General features: G+C 38.7%; 1 protein-coding gene across 1 annotated transcript in view; it reads right to left on the bottom strand.

Moving 5' to 3' along the window:
* Positions 1 to 4,932: 4,932 nt before the first annotated feature.
* Positions 4,933 to 14,163, bottom strand: part of cc2d1a (coiled-coil and C2 domain containing 1A) — a 35,063-nt gene continuing 25,832 nt past the window's right edge. The window contains exons 26-28 of the mRNA XM_014026859.1: positions 11,155 to 11,231; positions 11,021 to 11,068; positions 4,933 to 8,242 (exon numbers count right to left, since the gene is read on the bottom strand). Coding sequence (XP_013882313.1) covers positions 8,210 to 8,242; positions 11,021 to 11,068; positions 11,155 to 11,231 — 158 coding nt within the window. The 3' untranslated portion in view covers positions 4,933 to 8,209. The remainder of the gene's footprint in view (positions 8,243 to 11,020; positions 11,069 to 11,154; positions 11,232 to 14,163) is intronic.

Below are 14,163 nucleotides of genomic sequence, written 5' to 3'. Positions count from 1 at the left end.
TAATAATAGGACAGATATGTAGGGCCCTATGATTGCCACAATGCAGAAAATGCAAACAGAATCACAAAATTGACACAAAATGGAAACCAGTATAAAATGCAGAATGTCAGATTTTGCTCATTTGGGTTATTTGATGTATTTTTGAACGCTGCTGCTTCCTGAACCTGCTATTACCTAGTTTAATTCACTTTCAAGGCACCGTATTTATGTTTATATTTAATTTGAGTTGAAAATAATAAAATGCCTGAGAATTAAATGTTATATAGGAGTATAAATACATTTAATAATCAGTTGTTGTACATTATAGTTTTGGAGAATCATCATTACGTTTGACAGATGGGGTAGTGGTACGACAAAATGGCTCAGGGGGTACACAAGTCTAAAATTGTTGGGAACCACTGGTTTAGAGCAGGGCCTCTCAAGCCATTTGGGTCTGGGGACCCCTTAGAAGGGTGAAAAACATTCCAGGGACCCCCTCATAAAAGATAATTTATTGTCATTTCAACTCTTAAATCCCTCAATGTACAGAACCTTGTGAATTTATTTCTGTGAAAGGCGCTATATAAATAAAACTTTGCTTACTTAAATGCTATGGGAATACATATTTTATTAAGTTTATTCTGTTTGTTTTATTAGTTCATTGTTCTCCATGCATTTTTAAAAACAAAAATCTAATTAACATTAAAGTAAAAATTTTTGAGGACCCCCAAGATACCTCTCGCGGACCCCAGATTGAGAACCTCTGGTTTAGAGGATGAGTCAAATTCAATGTGGCCCCCCACAGCATTTTACGGCCCGCGAGAGCTTCAGAGATGTATTAATTTCACTACATTCCCACCAGCTACTTTTGCCCAGTTGCACTAGGAAGTGGGGATTTCCCACATAGGTCATCAATTTAAACTGGAACAGTGGAAAACTCCCAGTCAGAAAGTGGGAGAGTTTTTAATTCCAGGCTGCAGCTACTAATCACAACTCAACAGTGAACAAAACTCTTACTTTTAAGTGTTTCATATTATTTATTTCACACTTAAGTTGTAGTTCTTTTCAGTGTTTATAAGAGGATGTGTTAAATGGTGTTTCTCTGCAGGAAATACCACGTAGAGCAGTTATTGTTTGTTAGCTGTGCTCATTCATAGACGAGGAGCGTGATGTTTTAGTTGAAGGTAATTACAGCGATAGATGGCCAACTGCTCATGGGGCGCTCGATGAAAATGAGTTCGACACCCCTGATTTAGAGGTTCCTCTGCTCTGACACACCTGATTTGGATGAAAGGGTGATTAGCTTCTCTAGAACTTGATGCACTAAAGCAGTGGTTCCCAAAGTTGGGGTCGGGACCCAAAGTGGGGTCCTGAAACATCAAGTTGGGGTCCTGAAAAGATTTTCTAAATTAATTATATTTTTTGCCTTAGCTGCCTAAAATGTATAAATATGGAATAATAAATATTATTACTATTCCCATGTTTAGTTGACCTGATGCAAATGTTTATCATCCAAAAATAGTTGGGGACACAGGTCTCTGCTACTGTTATTCTGTGGGTCAAAAGCTGAAAAGTTTGGGAACCACTGCACTTCAGAAATCAATTTAAAGGGTAATAAAATAATTGGTGATGTAATATTTTCCCTATAATTATTACAAAAACACAAGATAAGTATAAATAAGTATTTATATTTGTGTAGCCTTTGTTTTTAGGGTTATTAACAAAGTTTGTGTACTACTACTCAGACCAGTAATATTTGGGGTCACAAGTTTTTGCCATGAATATTTTGTGGGTCAGAAGATAAAAAGTTTGGGAACCACTGGACTGTTGTCAAGAGCAGAGGTGTCAAGTAACTAAGTACAAATACTTTACTTAAGTAGAAAGTTTGTTTTTTTTATATACTTTAGTGGAGTAATTAATTTTCAGCTTACTTTTTACTTCTACTCCTTACATTTTAATTTAATTATCTGTACTTTCTACTCCTTACTTTTTAAAAATGCAAAAAGTTTTTCATTTCTATTTAACTTTGACTTGTTTTTATTCCTTCTTTTCATTGTTCAGAAATAAATAAACAGAAATCTGTGCAGATACACGGAGCCCTTGGATAGAGTGAAAATGATTGTGGTTGGATGAGAAGTGTAAATATAAACCATCCTGATATCCTACTGGATTGAACTCAGTCCATCCCACCTGTATGACACAAATCACATCACATCCAGCAGGACAGACTGTAGCAGATGGAGTCTAGAATGAAGATGATCATGGCTGAAACAACTAGCCAGTTAATTCCAACAATTTCAACATTAATATTTTAATTAAACATTATACTCATTATAGACTTTAGAAGAAAAATTGTGGGGAAGAGGTTGTACGCTATAGCAGTGATTCCCAACCAGCGGTACGTGTACCCCTTGGGGTACTTGAGCATCTTACAGGGGGTATGTGGAAAAATTTCCCAGCCGTGTTAAAAAAAAATAGGACTGAGATATGTAGGACCCTATGATTTCAGCAATGCAGAAATTGCAGATGGAATCATGGAATTAACACAAAATGGATCCAGTATAAAATGTGAAACCATATGGTATTTGCTCATTTGGGTGAGTTTCTGATGTATTTTGGATGCTGCTGTTTTCTGCACCTGCCATTACCTGGTTTATTTATCAGTGTGCATTGAATGCACACTATTGTGATTCGTTTCCCATCCAAGTCATCTCAACTTTGCCATGCTTCTCCTCCTGCATACTTTGTCTTAGAGCTGCCATTGTAATTTATATCTGTAAAGGCCCTGTATCAAATGATGGCTATGCCTTTTGGTGCCTGTAAAACTTATAGTTTCTGAAATATTAATGTTTAATAAATTATAATGTGAGTCAATGGAGCCTTGTATTGGTCCAATACTGCCCCCTGCTGCATCTACACAATATGGTACTGCACCATAGTTTTATAATATTTAAAATCAGTAGTTCAGTGATTACAATATTAATATGATTGTATTTTAATGTTTTACTGTAATACTGTCTTTATGTTGTCCTATTGCTGTTATACAGTATATTGCATTTAATTGTCAATAACTGCATTGGCAAGGTAAACTTTTTCTGTATACATACAATCCAATCCCTGGGATTGTCCTCTGCCACATCTCCTATAGTCTCATGATGAGCACTGTGGGCTTTCATGTGGGAGATCAGGGTTCAAATCCAGCTACTGCAACTTTAACAAAAATCTATTTAAACTTCATATTGTCACTCAATTATCTTAATTACAAACACCTGCTGACGTGACAGGCACAAGCTGGTTTAGAAAACACATTTGAACTTGGTCAAAGTTCATTCTGAAAGTCCAATGCTCCTGCCTACATTGTCCTACAGCTGCTGTTGTAATTTCTGTCTGTAAATGTCCTGTGCCAAATGATTGCTTTGCCTTTTGGTACCTGTACAATTTGTAGTTTTTGAAATATTAATGTTTCAACTTTATTCCAAATTCATATAATGAGAGTCAATGGGGCCTTGTAATGGTTCAATACTGCCCCCAGCTGTACTCAACTTGGTACTGCACCATAGTTTTTTATATTTAATCTCAATAGTTCAGTGTTTACAATACTAATATTATTGTATTTTGATGTTTTACTATAATATTGTCTTAATACTGCTCTATTGTTGTAATATTATGCATTTTTGTGTCAATAATTGTATTGGCAATGTGGCCTCTTTCTGCACACATACAAATCAACCCCTGCCACCACCTTCTGCCACAGCTCCATTGGTCTAATGATCTATGTCATGGACTTTCATGTGGGAGATCAGGGGTCAAAACCCAGCTAACGTAACTTTAACAAAAAATCTAGCTCTTCAAATTTCATATTGTCACTCAATTACCTTAATTACAAACACCTGCTGACGTGACAGGAACAAGCTGGTTTAGAAAGCACATTTGAACTTGGTCAAAGTTCATTCTGCAAGTCCAATGCTGCAGGCAAAGCCATGCTGCAATGACATGCTACATGGCAAAGCACACTTGTTTTTACATTGTAAAAACCCATGTCTAGTTTAATTACTTATTCACTTTCAAGGCAACATTTTTATCTTTGTTTAATTTGAGTTGAAAAAAATAAAATGTCTGAGAATTAAACGTTCTAGGGGGTTTAATAATTTTCATTTAATAAATCAGTACACTATGGGGGGGGGGGGTATAGTCGTATGTCAAATTGGGGTGCACAAGTCTGAAAAGGTTGGAAACCGCTGCGCTATAGAACCCTGTGGCACAGCCTAAGCTTTTATCTTTAATGGCTTTTTTTAAGTGTTCATTATTTTTACTTTTATGCTATGTAGTTTTAAAACCAGTACTTTTATACTTTTAGCGCAACTGTGTTTGCTGCATGACCCGTCTTAACTGCCCCCTCCCCCTTCCCTGAATGTACAGCACCTTGTGAATTTATTTCTGTGAAAGACGCTATATAAATAAAACTTTACTTACTTACTTTTACTTGAGTAAAAAGCTTGATACTTCTACTTCCCAAGAACTATTTTAAACCCTAGTATCTATACTTCTACTTAATGAAAGTGAATACTTCTGACACCTCTGGACAAGTGCACACTGCAGTTACGTTCATTTACACAGAATGTTTTTCATAATAAGAACATTCACTTCTTTTTATTTTTTCACAGCTATTTCATAGCTCCAATTTTTTATTAACCTTTTTCAGTCAATAGTCTCATTTTATCTTGTTTTATTTTTACATATTTAATATCTTACATTCTTTTTTAAACCTTGTACATTTTTTACTCCTCGTTTTTGTCGTCTGTACTGCAGCTCAACAACACCCCGTCAAAATCCTTGTATGTAAAAATACTTGGTCAGGATTCTGAAGAGGTGTTTCAGTCACTGAAACAGGTGTGCTGCAGCAGAGAAACAAGACGTGAAGTTTTTAGGTCAATGAAGACACAGATTCACATCTTTTTGTTACCCTTTTATTCGAATTAAAACCAACCACATACATTGAGGCCTGAAGAACCAGGTCATCACTTTTCCCACTTTGTCCGTAAATCAGAACCAGCACTCAAAAATAGAAACAAAGCATTCGATGCTGTTTAGTTACTGGATATAAAAACATCTGAAGCGATTGCCCTTTCATGACTTTTCTGATATAAAAAGTCATTTATTCAACAATAGATGAAAACATTTACTTCAGCTGAACAAAACTTCAACGATAAACATTTTGTATGACGACATTGAACAGGACAGAAAAAAACAATTAAAAAAAGTGTGAAGGAGTGTGTGTACATGTTGTAAGTGCAACAGAGGAGTGTGGGTCACTAGGAGGACAAATTTTAACAATATGTCCTTTTTCCTTTTTCTTAGTTTTAACCCCAAAATACACCGACTTAATTAGTCTGTCTGAAAACCTTAGACAGATTTTTATTGTAGTGATATTTTAAATCATGCAAACACTTATCCAGTTACAAAGGTTGTAAATTTTATGATGTGTGTACTTTCAGGAGCGTTGATAAAACAAAACATTTTCAGTAACCAGCTCTAAGTGATTGATGACCAAATAACAAATCTGCAAACAAGTAAAAATACTTTCCTGTTAGTTTTTCCAACTCTGTCATTTTGTCTGCTGTGGTTTGATGCTCACAACAGTTTTACAAGCCATGAACACAAAAACAGGCTGTGATTTTCAAACCCTGGCCTCACAAAGGGCAGCGGCACGTCTCACCGGTCACCTGGTCGCAAACATTCAGCGTTCAGTGACACCGCGCTGGAAAATCTGCCTACTTCCTCGCAGTTTTAAATCACTAACAAGACTCAGAGTGAGATGCTGCCGTTAGCATTTCATTTTTCTATGCTTTAGTGGTTTCCAGTCTATAGTTTGGGCAAATAATAAAACTGTAAAAAGTCTGTTGAAATGACTTTTTTCAATCGTGTCTGGATTAAAACTGCTTAAAAATGTTACCAATTTTCATTTGTTCTGTGACAGACAAATTAGTCTCTTTCTGAGCGCAGTCCCACTTTACAGCAGCTGCTTTTGCAAACAAAAACCTGATCAGTCTGCGTTTAAATCCTAACGTCTGCTTGTTGGAGAAGGCCAAACACTAGAAAAAATGTCAAACTTAAAGCAAAAAAAGGTGGTGATAATAGTTGCTAATGGCAGTTGAAAAAATGCATTAGCTATAATAATTGAAGGGATATCTACTTAGAAACAAAATTAATAATTGACATTTTTTTCTACCATCAAAAGCAGCTGGTGGACTCCCTTTTATTTTTTTTGATGCATAGAAACCTAAAAGATTTTTGAAAGCTGCATAAACTATGTAATCCATCAAGTCTGCATTCATCTTTATCAAAGTTGTGTCATTTAAATCTCTCTTAATGCAAAGCTTTTCAGAGTAATCAGCATTTAAGCTGCACTTCTGCATTAATGCATCAAAGACTGGCAGGAAAGTGGACTCATTTTGCTCCAAATCAAGTTTTAACAGCCTGCAAATTCACTTCAGCGACGCTCAGAAATTAAAAGAAATCAGTAACTGCAAGAGTACAGAGATTAGATCTGAAGGCCAGAGGCAGAGGTTCCCAACCCTGGTCTTCAAGAGCCACTACCCTGCAGATTTAGTTATTTCCTTGATCTTCAGCAGGTCTTCAGTTTCTGCAGAAGCCTGTTAATCGCTCATTAATTCAAATCAGGTGTGTCAATGCAGAGAAACATCTAAACCCTGCAGGACAGTGGCCCTCGAGGACCAGACCTGAGACACCCCTGCTTTACAGCATTACCAAAAGGAAACTATAGAAATTTAACTTTTCAGACCACTGGAGTTTTTAAACCACGATTCCATGTTATTCCAAGCAAATTTTTCAATTATCCTGTCTATTTAACAATACTAATATCAATATAAAAAAAATCAGTCTTAACTGAAATAAGGAAAAGAAGTTTTACATTAATAAAACCTCTGCAGTAGTGAGGTCCAACCTAAACTAGGATTACTTGTTATGCAACGGTGGCAGATTAGTTTAAACAGAGTTATCTGATGAAGCGTTGCATGACTATAAATAGAATAACCAGAGAGTATCCGAAGGCTACACAAGTTTACAGGAAATTTTAAATAAAGTACTCTGTTATAAACGGGCTGGCTAAAAATGAAGCTGCTTTCAAGTTGTCAGACTAACAGGTGACGTGTTAAATAGCGTTGTTTCAAGATGTCTACTTTTATTTTTGTAGCTCGACTCCAGCACCAAAACGATTCCAGAGAAGATGTTTTTGGCAGGGACGTCTGAGAGGGAAATTAGCAATTACTCAGACTGCAGAGACGTGTTGTGGACGGATGCGTCTGTGTGCTGCTGCTGGACATCTCCACAGGACAGAGTGGATAATCTCTGAATGTGTGTAAATAAATAACTGAAGTAACGATGAAGGAGACGGAAAAATGGCCGATGATGAAGCAGCAGCAACAATCTGCGCTCACACACCTGCTGTGTGTGAACACGCCTCCTTACAGCCCCGAAAAGTGACTCCACGTCTGGATCTACTCAGCTCCTTGGCGACATAAAACTAATCCCGCATTATGGGATGTAGGCTCTAGCACCCCAAAGCTATGCTTTTTTTTCTTCTTCTGTTATTCCCGTATCACAACACTCCAAATGAAGCAGATTACTGTAATCTGGGAACACTGGAGCAGACAGATTAGATTAAGCTCATTACACACACATACACACACACAAAAAAATATCTGTAAAGAGTTAAAACCGCCTTAGTTCACCGGTTAAACACATTTAAGAACATGTACTCACACACATGCAACATACACACATTTTTGGTCATTTTTAGTCACCAAAAGAGCTGGTGTCAAAAGTAAAACCTAAAATCTTTCAATGGATTTCTTCCCCAATAAATCCCAAAAGATTAATGTAAATTTTTTTTTAAAAAACAGCTTAAACTAAGATTTCTGTAGTGTTTGTATTTTGTACAAGTGCAAAAATGTCTGCATCGTCTTCAGCTCTTCATACCTTTAAATGTTTTCTGTAATATCTGCGTGCTGCAGTTTTATAAAGTGACCATGGCAGGTGAGGTGACAGCACACGGGGTGCAGAGGTGAGGAGTGAGCAGGCCGGGTCATGCAGCCGTCTTGGACTAAAACAGGAGCTTTGTGTTAGCCACTGTAGCGTCTGTGTGAGAGCGAGTGTGTACGAGCGAGAGAGAACGGTCCTCCAGCCAAGCCTCTGCTTCATTGTTCTTCTTTTATCCCGTGCGTTTTCTTTTCAGTGACTCAAGCTGAACAAGAGAAAATAATTACACAATGTACCATTTATACATGCATATAAAATTTTTTATAACCCCAATTTCAACAAAGTTCTGACATTATGTACGATGGTTAAAAACTGAATGCAATGATTGTCAAATCTTATGAACCCACATTTTTATCGCAATGGGACATCAAATGTTGAGACTAAGTTTTATGCTATTTTTTAAATTTAGGATAATTTAGATTTTTTTTTCAGCAACACAGTTACCACCACAATGTATCTCCTCTTTTTAAAGAAACCATCAGTAAACGTCCAGGAGCTGAAGAGACCAGGGGTCTCATGTACAAAGACTTGCGTGGATTTCTTACTGAAATGTGGCGTATGGTCAAATCCAGAAAACGGCGGAATCCACGCAAATTTCTTTTGTACATCACAATCAACATGAAACTGAATGAACGAGACACCTCCCCTGACACGCCTTCATTTAGATATGTTAAATAGATGCAAGTTACAATGATTTCTAGATTTAGACAAATAATATAATGCGAGTGAGAAAAATCCCTGAGAAAGGAAGCATGCTGTGGTGCCTGAGCTGATTCAACCAGAGGCGATTGCTCTAAGACTGCAAAAGAAGCTCAGCTTCCCCATAAATTTAAAAAATAAGTGATCAAATATATACTGTTGTGTGTATGTCATTGACTAAATATGCACTACAATGCGCTCAACTTTTGTTCAGAATCAGCTTCTTATGACTGATAACGACACGGCTTTCCTTCACAGTGCTTTAAACAGTGAGGATGCTCAGCGTCCACAGAGTTCAATAGTGAAGCAAAGAGTGCAGTGAAATGAGACGAGTCATTGGATAAATGCTAATTTTGTCCCGCCCATCAGATGCTGAGCGTCTCTGGGAGTCTATGGGGCAGGGGGCTGGCCTCGGCCGGCCCGGACGCTCAGCTTCTGCATGATGATTGGATGATCTGTCTGAGGCTGAGTCTCTTTTTGATTGACAGCGAAATGAGCGAATCAGTGACTTTTTGGTGTGAACATCCATGGGAGCATTTTAGTTTCATTTCTGTTCTGAGTTTAACCAAAAGCTTTATTAATCCTTTTAGCAACATTTTCTTTGTTGAAAACGACTAGCAACAAATTGAGCTTCTATTTCTGGTGGTTGTTTTGTAGCTCTTCCTGACTTCTATCGCAGTTTCTGTCCAGTGGGTGCTGCTGAGCCCCTTCACTGTTACAAAGCACTCACAGGCGAACACACTTCACACTAGCCTTGCGGCAGTAGCAAGCTGCACACAATGGCAGACAGTGTGAATGTTGTGGACTGGATTTTGTAGAAGCCATTTGAAAATCTTCCTTATGAAGAAAACAGAGTTAAACAGCAGAGTTGATCAACTCCTCAGACTGATTTGGTGCAAAAGGTGGGGAAAAGTAACAAGTCTTCTCAGCTGTCCTGGTACGACAAAATGAGTTGGCTGACTGAAGTGCAGTAAAATGATCTGTGACAGGGTAACAAATCATTTTCTTGAAAAGGAACGGAGGGTAGAATTTACATATAAATAAACCGACACATTTTATGATGCAGGCCGAAATTGAGCTTCCCCTTTCTGAAAGACCGGCATCCACCTCTGGTTTCAACACCTGAGCTGTTTCAACACCTGAGCTGTTTCAACACCTGAGCTGTTTCAACACCTGAGCTGTTTCAACACCTGAGCTGTTTCAACACCTGAGCTGTTTCAACACCTGAGCTGTGAACTGTTTTAACACCTGAGCTGTTTCAACACCTGAGCTGTATCAACACCTGAGCTGTGAGATTTTTCAACACCTGAGCTGTGAGCTGTTTCAACACCTGAGCTGTATCAACACCTGAGCTGTTTCAACACCTGAGCTGTTTCAACACCTGAGCTGTTTCAACACCTGAGCTGTTTCAACACCTGACCTGTGAGATTTTTCAACACCTGAGCTGTTTCAACACCTGAGCTGTTTCAACACCAGAGCTGTGAGGTGTTTAAATGTGGAGGGAATATTTTAAATTTTATTTAAATTTTTAATTCATCTGACAACAGAACAGTTCTACTTTGAGTTCATTTGAGTCTAGAGCAGATGCCGCAATTTATAGATGGTGTTCACATGTTTGCATGACAGAGCTTTAACCAGAATTATGGACGGCATGGTGGACTGTGTTTACAGAAAATAGTTTGGTGAAGTGCTCCTGAGCCCAGAACGGGATCAGACCTGTCTGAGGACCGAAGGTTACAAGCTTTGACTTTCAGTCTTGTCCTTTGAGCTCAAAGATTTTTTACAGGTTCTCAAACTCCTTTGATGATATTACAAAATATAAATAATTGGATATTCAAAGACTTTTCAAATTTCCATTGAGGAACATTCAAAACTGTTCCACTATGTTCAGACACAGTGTTTTGCAAACTACTTCACCTCTGCCCATTTTAACTTATGAGTGATTTAACTACTCTCAATTCTCGTGTTTTACCCAGAACTCTTACTGACAGTTAACCTACGTAGTTGGGAAATTGTCCTCTAGCTGTTTTTATATACCTATTACTTTTACAGCTTTTTGTTGACCCTACACCCAACCTTTGGATGCATCTCTGCCATTTCATTTTTATTTTTTGTGTTACTGCCATTAAGTTTAAAATTTGATATATTTACTCTGTTCCATTGTAAATTAAATGAGTTTATGAGATCTGCAATTCAATGCATTCGCTTTTTCCCCAGATTTTCCACAATTCTCACTTTCATGACAATTAGGGTTGTATTTTTACAACGGCTAAAAAGGCCTTACCTCACTTTCTACCATCTTCAACCTGCCCAGTGCATCTTTAGCAGCATCCTGGTTATAAACGAGTGTAAATGTTGACAGAAAACAAACACATGTTGTCTGAAGAATTTAGAAGTCAACCCTGACTCTGCACTCACCCTGTTGCCTTGGCTAGAGAATTTTTTCACGGACTCGGACAGTCCTTGAACGAGCCGCTGCAGCACATGTTCGTAATCTGCACACAGTGCAAAGAGAAATGTCAGTCATGTGTTTTAATGTTGGAACAGTATACTTAACTAGAATCGCTCATTCACATCTTTATACAACATGTTTGTACACTCAAAGACATGAATGTGTCATCCAACTTTAACTCCCAGTGATATCAACTGGCTTTACAAAAAAAAACATAATTCAGTGTGCAAGTTTAATTATAACTCAATGACAGTTATTCTCTGTTGAATAACAAATCATGGTGAAGGTGTCTTTGTGTCTGAATGATCCCAGGATCAATGCTGTTGGGTAGGGTCTCCCATGGCAAACTGGTCAGAAGACAAGCCATTCAAAGAGCGATTCAAATCACTTGTATGGACAGAGAAAAAAATTCAAGAAACTTGATGTCTCTTGCCCAGACATGGGTTAGCAGGGCCCCACCCTTTATTTTATTTATTTACCGTTATTTAACCAGGCAAGTCCCATTGAGATCTCAGATCTCTTTTTCAAGGGAGGCCTGGAGGTAACCTATTGTACATGTTTTTAGGGGTGGGGGAAATCGGAGTACCCGGAAAAAACCCACGCAATCATGAGGAGAACATGCAAACTCTGCACAGAAAGACCCCAGGTCCGAACTGGGGATCAAACCCATGACCTTCTTCCTATGAGGTGTCGGTGCTAACCACTGAGCCGTCGTACTGCTCAAACCCTGGTCCCAGACCTAGAGGAGGTGCACATCATGAGCACCCGGTGACCGTGTCTCTACCCATGAGGCCCCGTCAGCCTCAGTCTGAGACTGTGTGTGAGGTTGAGCGGTACCGACTAGATGTAGTTGGGCTCACCTCGATGCACAGCATGAGTTCCTGAACTGATCTCCTTGAGAGGAGTTGGACATTACTCCACTCTGGAGCTGCCCATAGTGAGAGGCGTTGAGCTGGTGTGGGTCTACTGTGTGTTGGCTCTGTAGATGAGAGGGTAGCTTGGCTGGATGGGGGGGATGGGTTCCGACAGTCGTTTGGACCTATGCACCACCGAACGGCAGTTCAAAGTATCCGGCCCTCCTGGAGTCCTTAGAGGTGCTGGAAGGTGCTGGGGACTCCTTTTTTCTGGTGGGGCACTTCAATGCCCACAATGGGTAATGACAGTGTTACTGGGTGTAACAGCCACTCTGATCTGAACCCGAGAGGTGTTATGTTGTTCTGTACGGTTTGTCCATCACAAACACCGTGTTCGAACATAAGGGTGACCATAAGTGCACGTGGCAACAAGATAGGTCAAAGTTTGTAACTTTGTGGTTGTGTCACCTGATCTGAATAGGGCTGCAACAATTAATCGATGACTAATCGATTATTTTAAAAAAAAATTGATGACTAATTTAATAATCGATTAATCATTTTTTTTTTTTGTTCTTTACTTTGTTTTTCTCTCCAAACTGCTTTGACACCTTCACTGCCACGTCTGCCTTTCTGTCCTTGACACACATGCACAGTAGTGGTAACTGGTGTAGGCCGTGGACGTCACAAGACATTATACAGACAGGCTCTGGTATCATGGCTACCTGACAACAGAGCTCAAAAGTGTGGGATCATTTTAAGAAAATGAAAGAGAAACCTGTGTAATATCTGCAGAGCAGAATTTACCTTCACAGCAGTTATTTTGCTATTATTTAATAGTAGTATTGAATACAGCTGGCAAAATAAATTGTTAAAACGTGTATTATGTGCTTCTGTTTTTTAATTCAGGAGATTATAAAAAAAATCCTTCATTTTATGGGAAGACCCTCTTGATTCAAGAGAAAACTCCGGTTTTTTAAAAAATGGCTGCTTATTAAATTAATTGTTAATCAATCTATAAGATAAATCAACTTCAGATTAATTCATTATCAATAACTTGCATCCTTAAGGAGTTAACTTACTTTATATCTACTCATATTCATGTAATTAAGCGTTTTAATGATTTGGTCGATTAATCAAAAAATAATCAATAGATTAATCGATTATTAAAATATTTGTTAGTTGCAGCCCTAGATCTGAAGCCGCATGTTTTGGACACTCAGGTGAAAAGAGGAGCTGAGCAGTCGACCGATCACCACCTAGTGGTGAGGTGGATCAGATGGCAGGGAAAGATGCCGGACAGACACGATAGACCCAAAAGCGTAGTGGACTCTCCCTTAGAGAGAGTATAAGAAGTTCAATTATCTCAGAGTTACTAAGAGTAGAGCTGCTGCTCCTCAACTTCGAGAGGAAGGTGCTTCAGGCATGTCCGCCTACATGCCTGAAGACATGTAATAATAATAGATTATATTTGTAACGCACTTTATATCTGAAAGAAGAACTCAAAGTGCAAACAATAAAAGTAGATAAAATAATAAAAAATAAAATAAAAATAAAATGGAATAATAAAAGAGATGAAAGAGGAGTATGTTGGAGATGGAGATTTTTCTCGGCTGGCCTGAGAACGCCTTGAAATCCTCCCAGAAGAGCTGGAAGAGGTGGCTGGAAAGAGAGGTCTGGGCCTCCCTGCTCAAGCTGCAGCCCACACAACCTGACAAAGATGATGGATGGATGGATGGATGGATGGATGGATGGATGGATGGACTGATGATGGATGGATGGATGGATGGATAGACTGATGATGGATGGATGGACTGATGATGGATGGATGGACTGATGATGGATGGACTGATGATGGATGGACTGATGATGGATGGACTGATGATGGATGGACTGATGATGGATGGACGGATGGATGGATAGACTGATGATGGATGGATGGACTGATGATGGATGGATGGACTGATGATGGATGGACTGATGATGGATGGATTGATGATGGATGATGGATGGACTGATGATGGATGGACTGATGATGGATGGATTGATGATGGATGATGGATGGACTGATGATGGATGGACTGATGATGGATGATGGATGGACTGATGATGGATGGATTGATG

The sequence above is a fragment of the Austrofundulus limnaeus genome, unplaced genomic scaffold (assembly GCF_001266775.1).
Source record: "Austrofundulus limnaeus strain Quisiro unplaced genomic scaffold, Austrofundulus_limnaeus-1.0 Scaffold597, whole genome shotgun sequence".
NCBI lineage: Eukaryota > Metazoa > Chordata > Actinopteri > Cyprinodontiformes > Rivulidae > Austrofundulus > Austrofundulus limnaeus.
The sequence above is the reverse complement of the archived record's forward strand: the minus strand, read 5'-3'. Positions and strand labels throughout refer to the sequence as shown.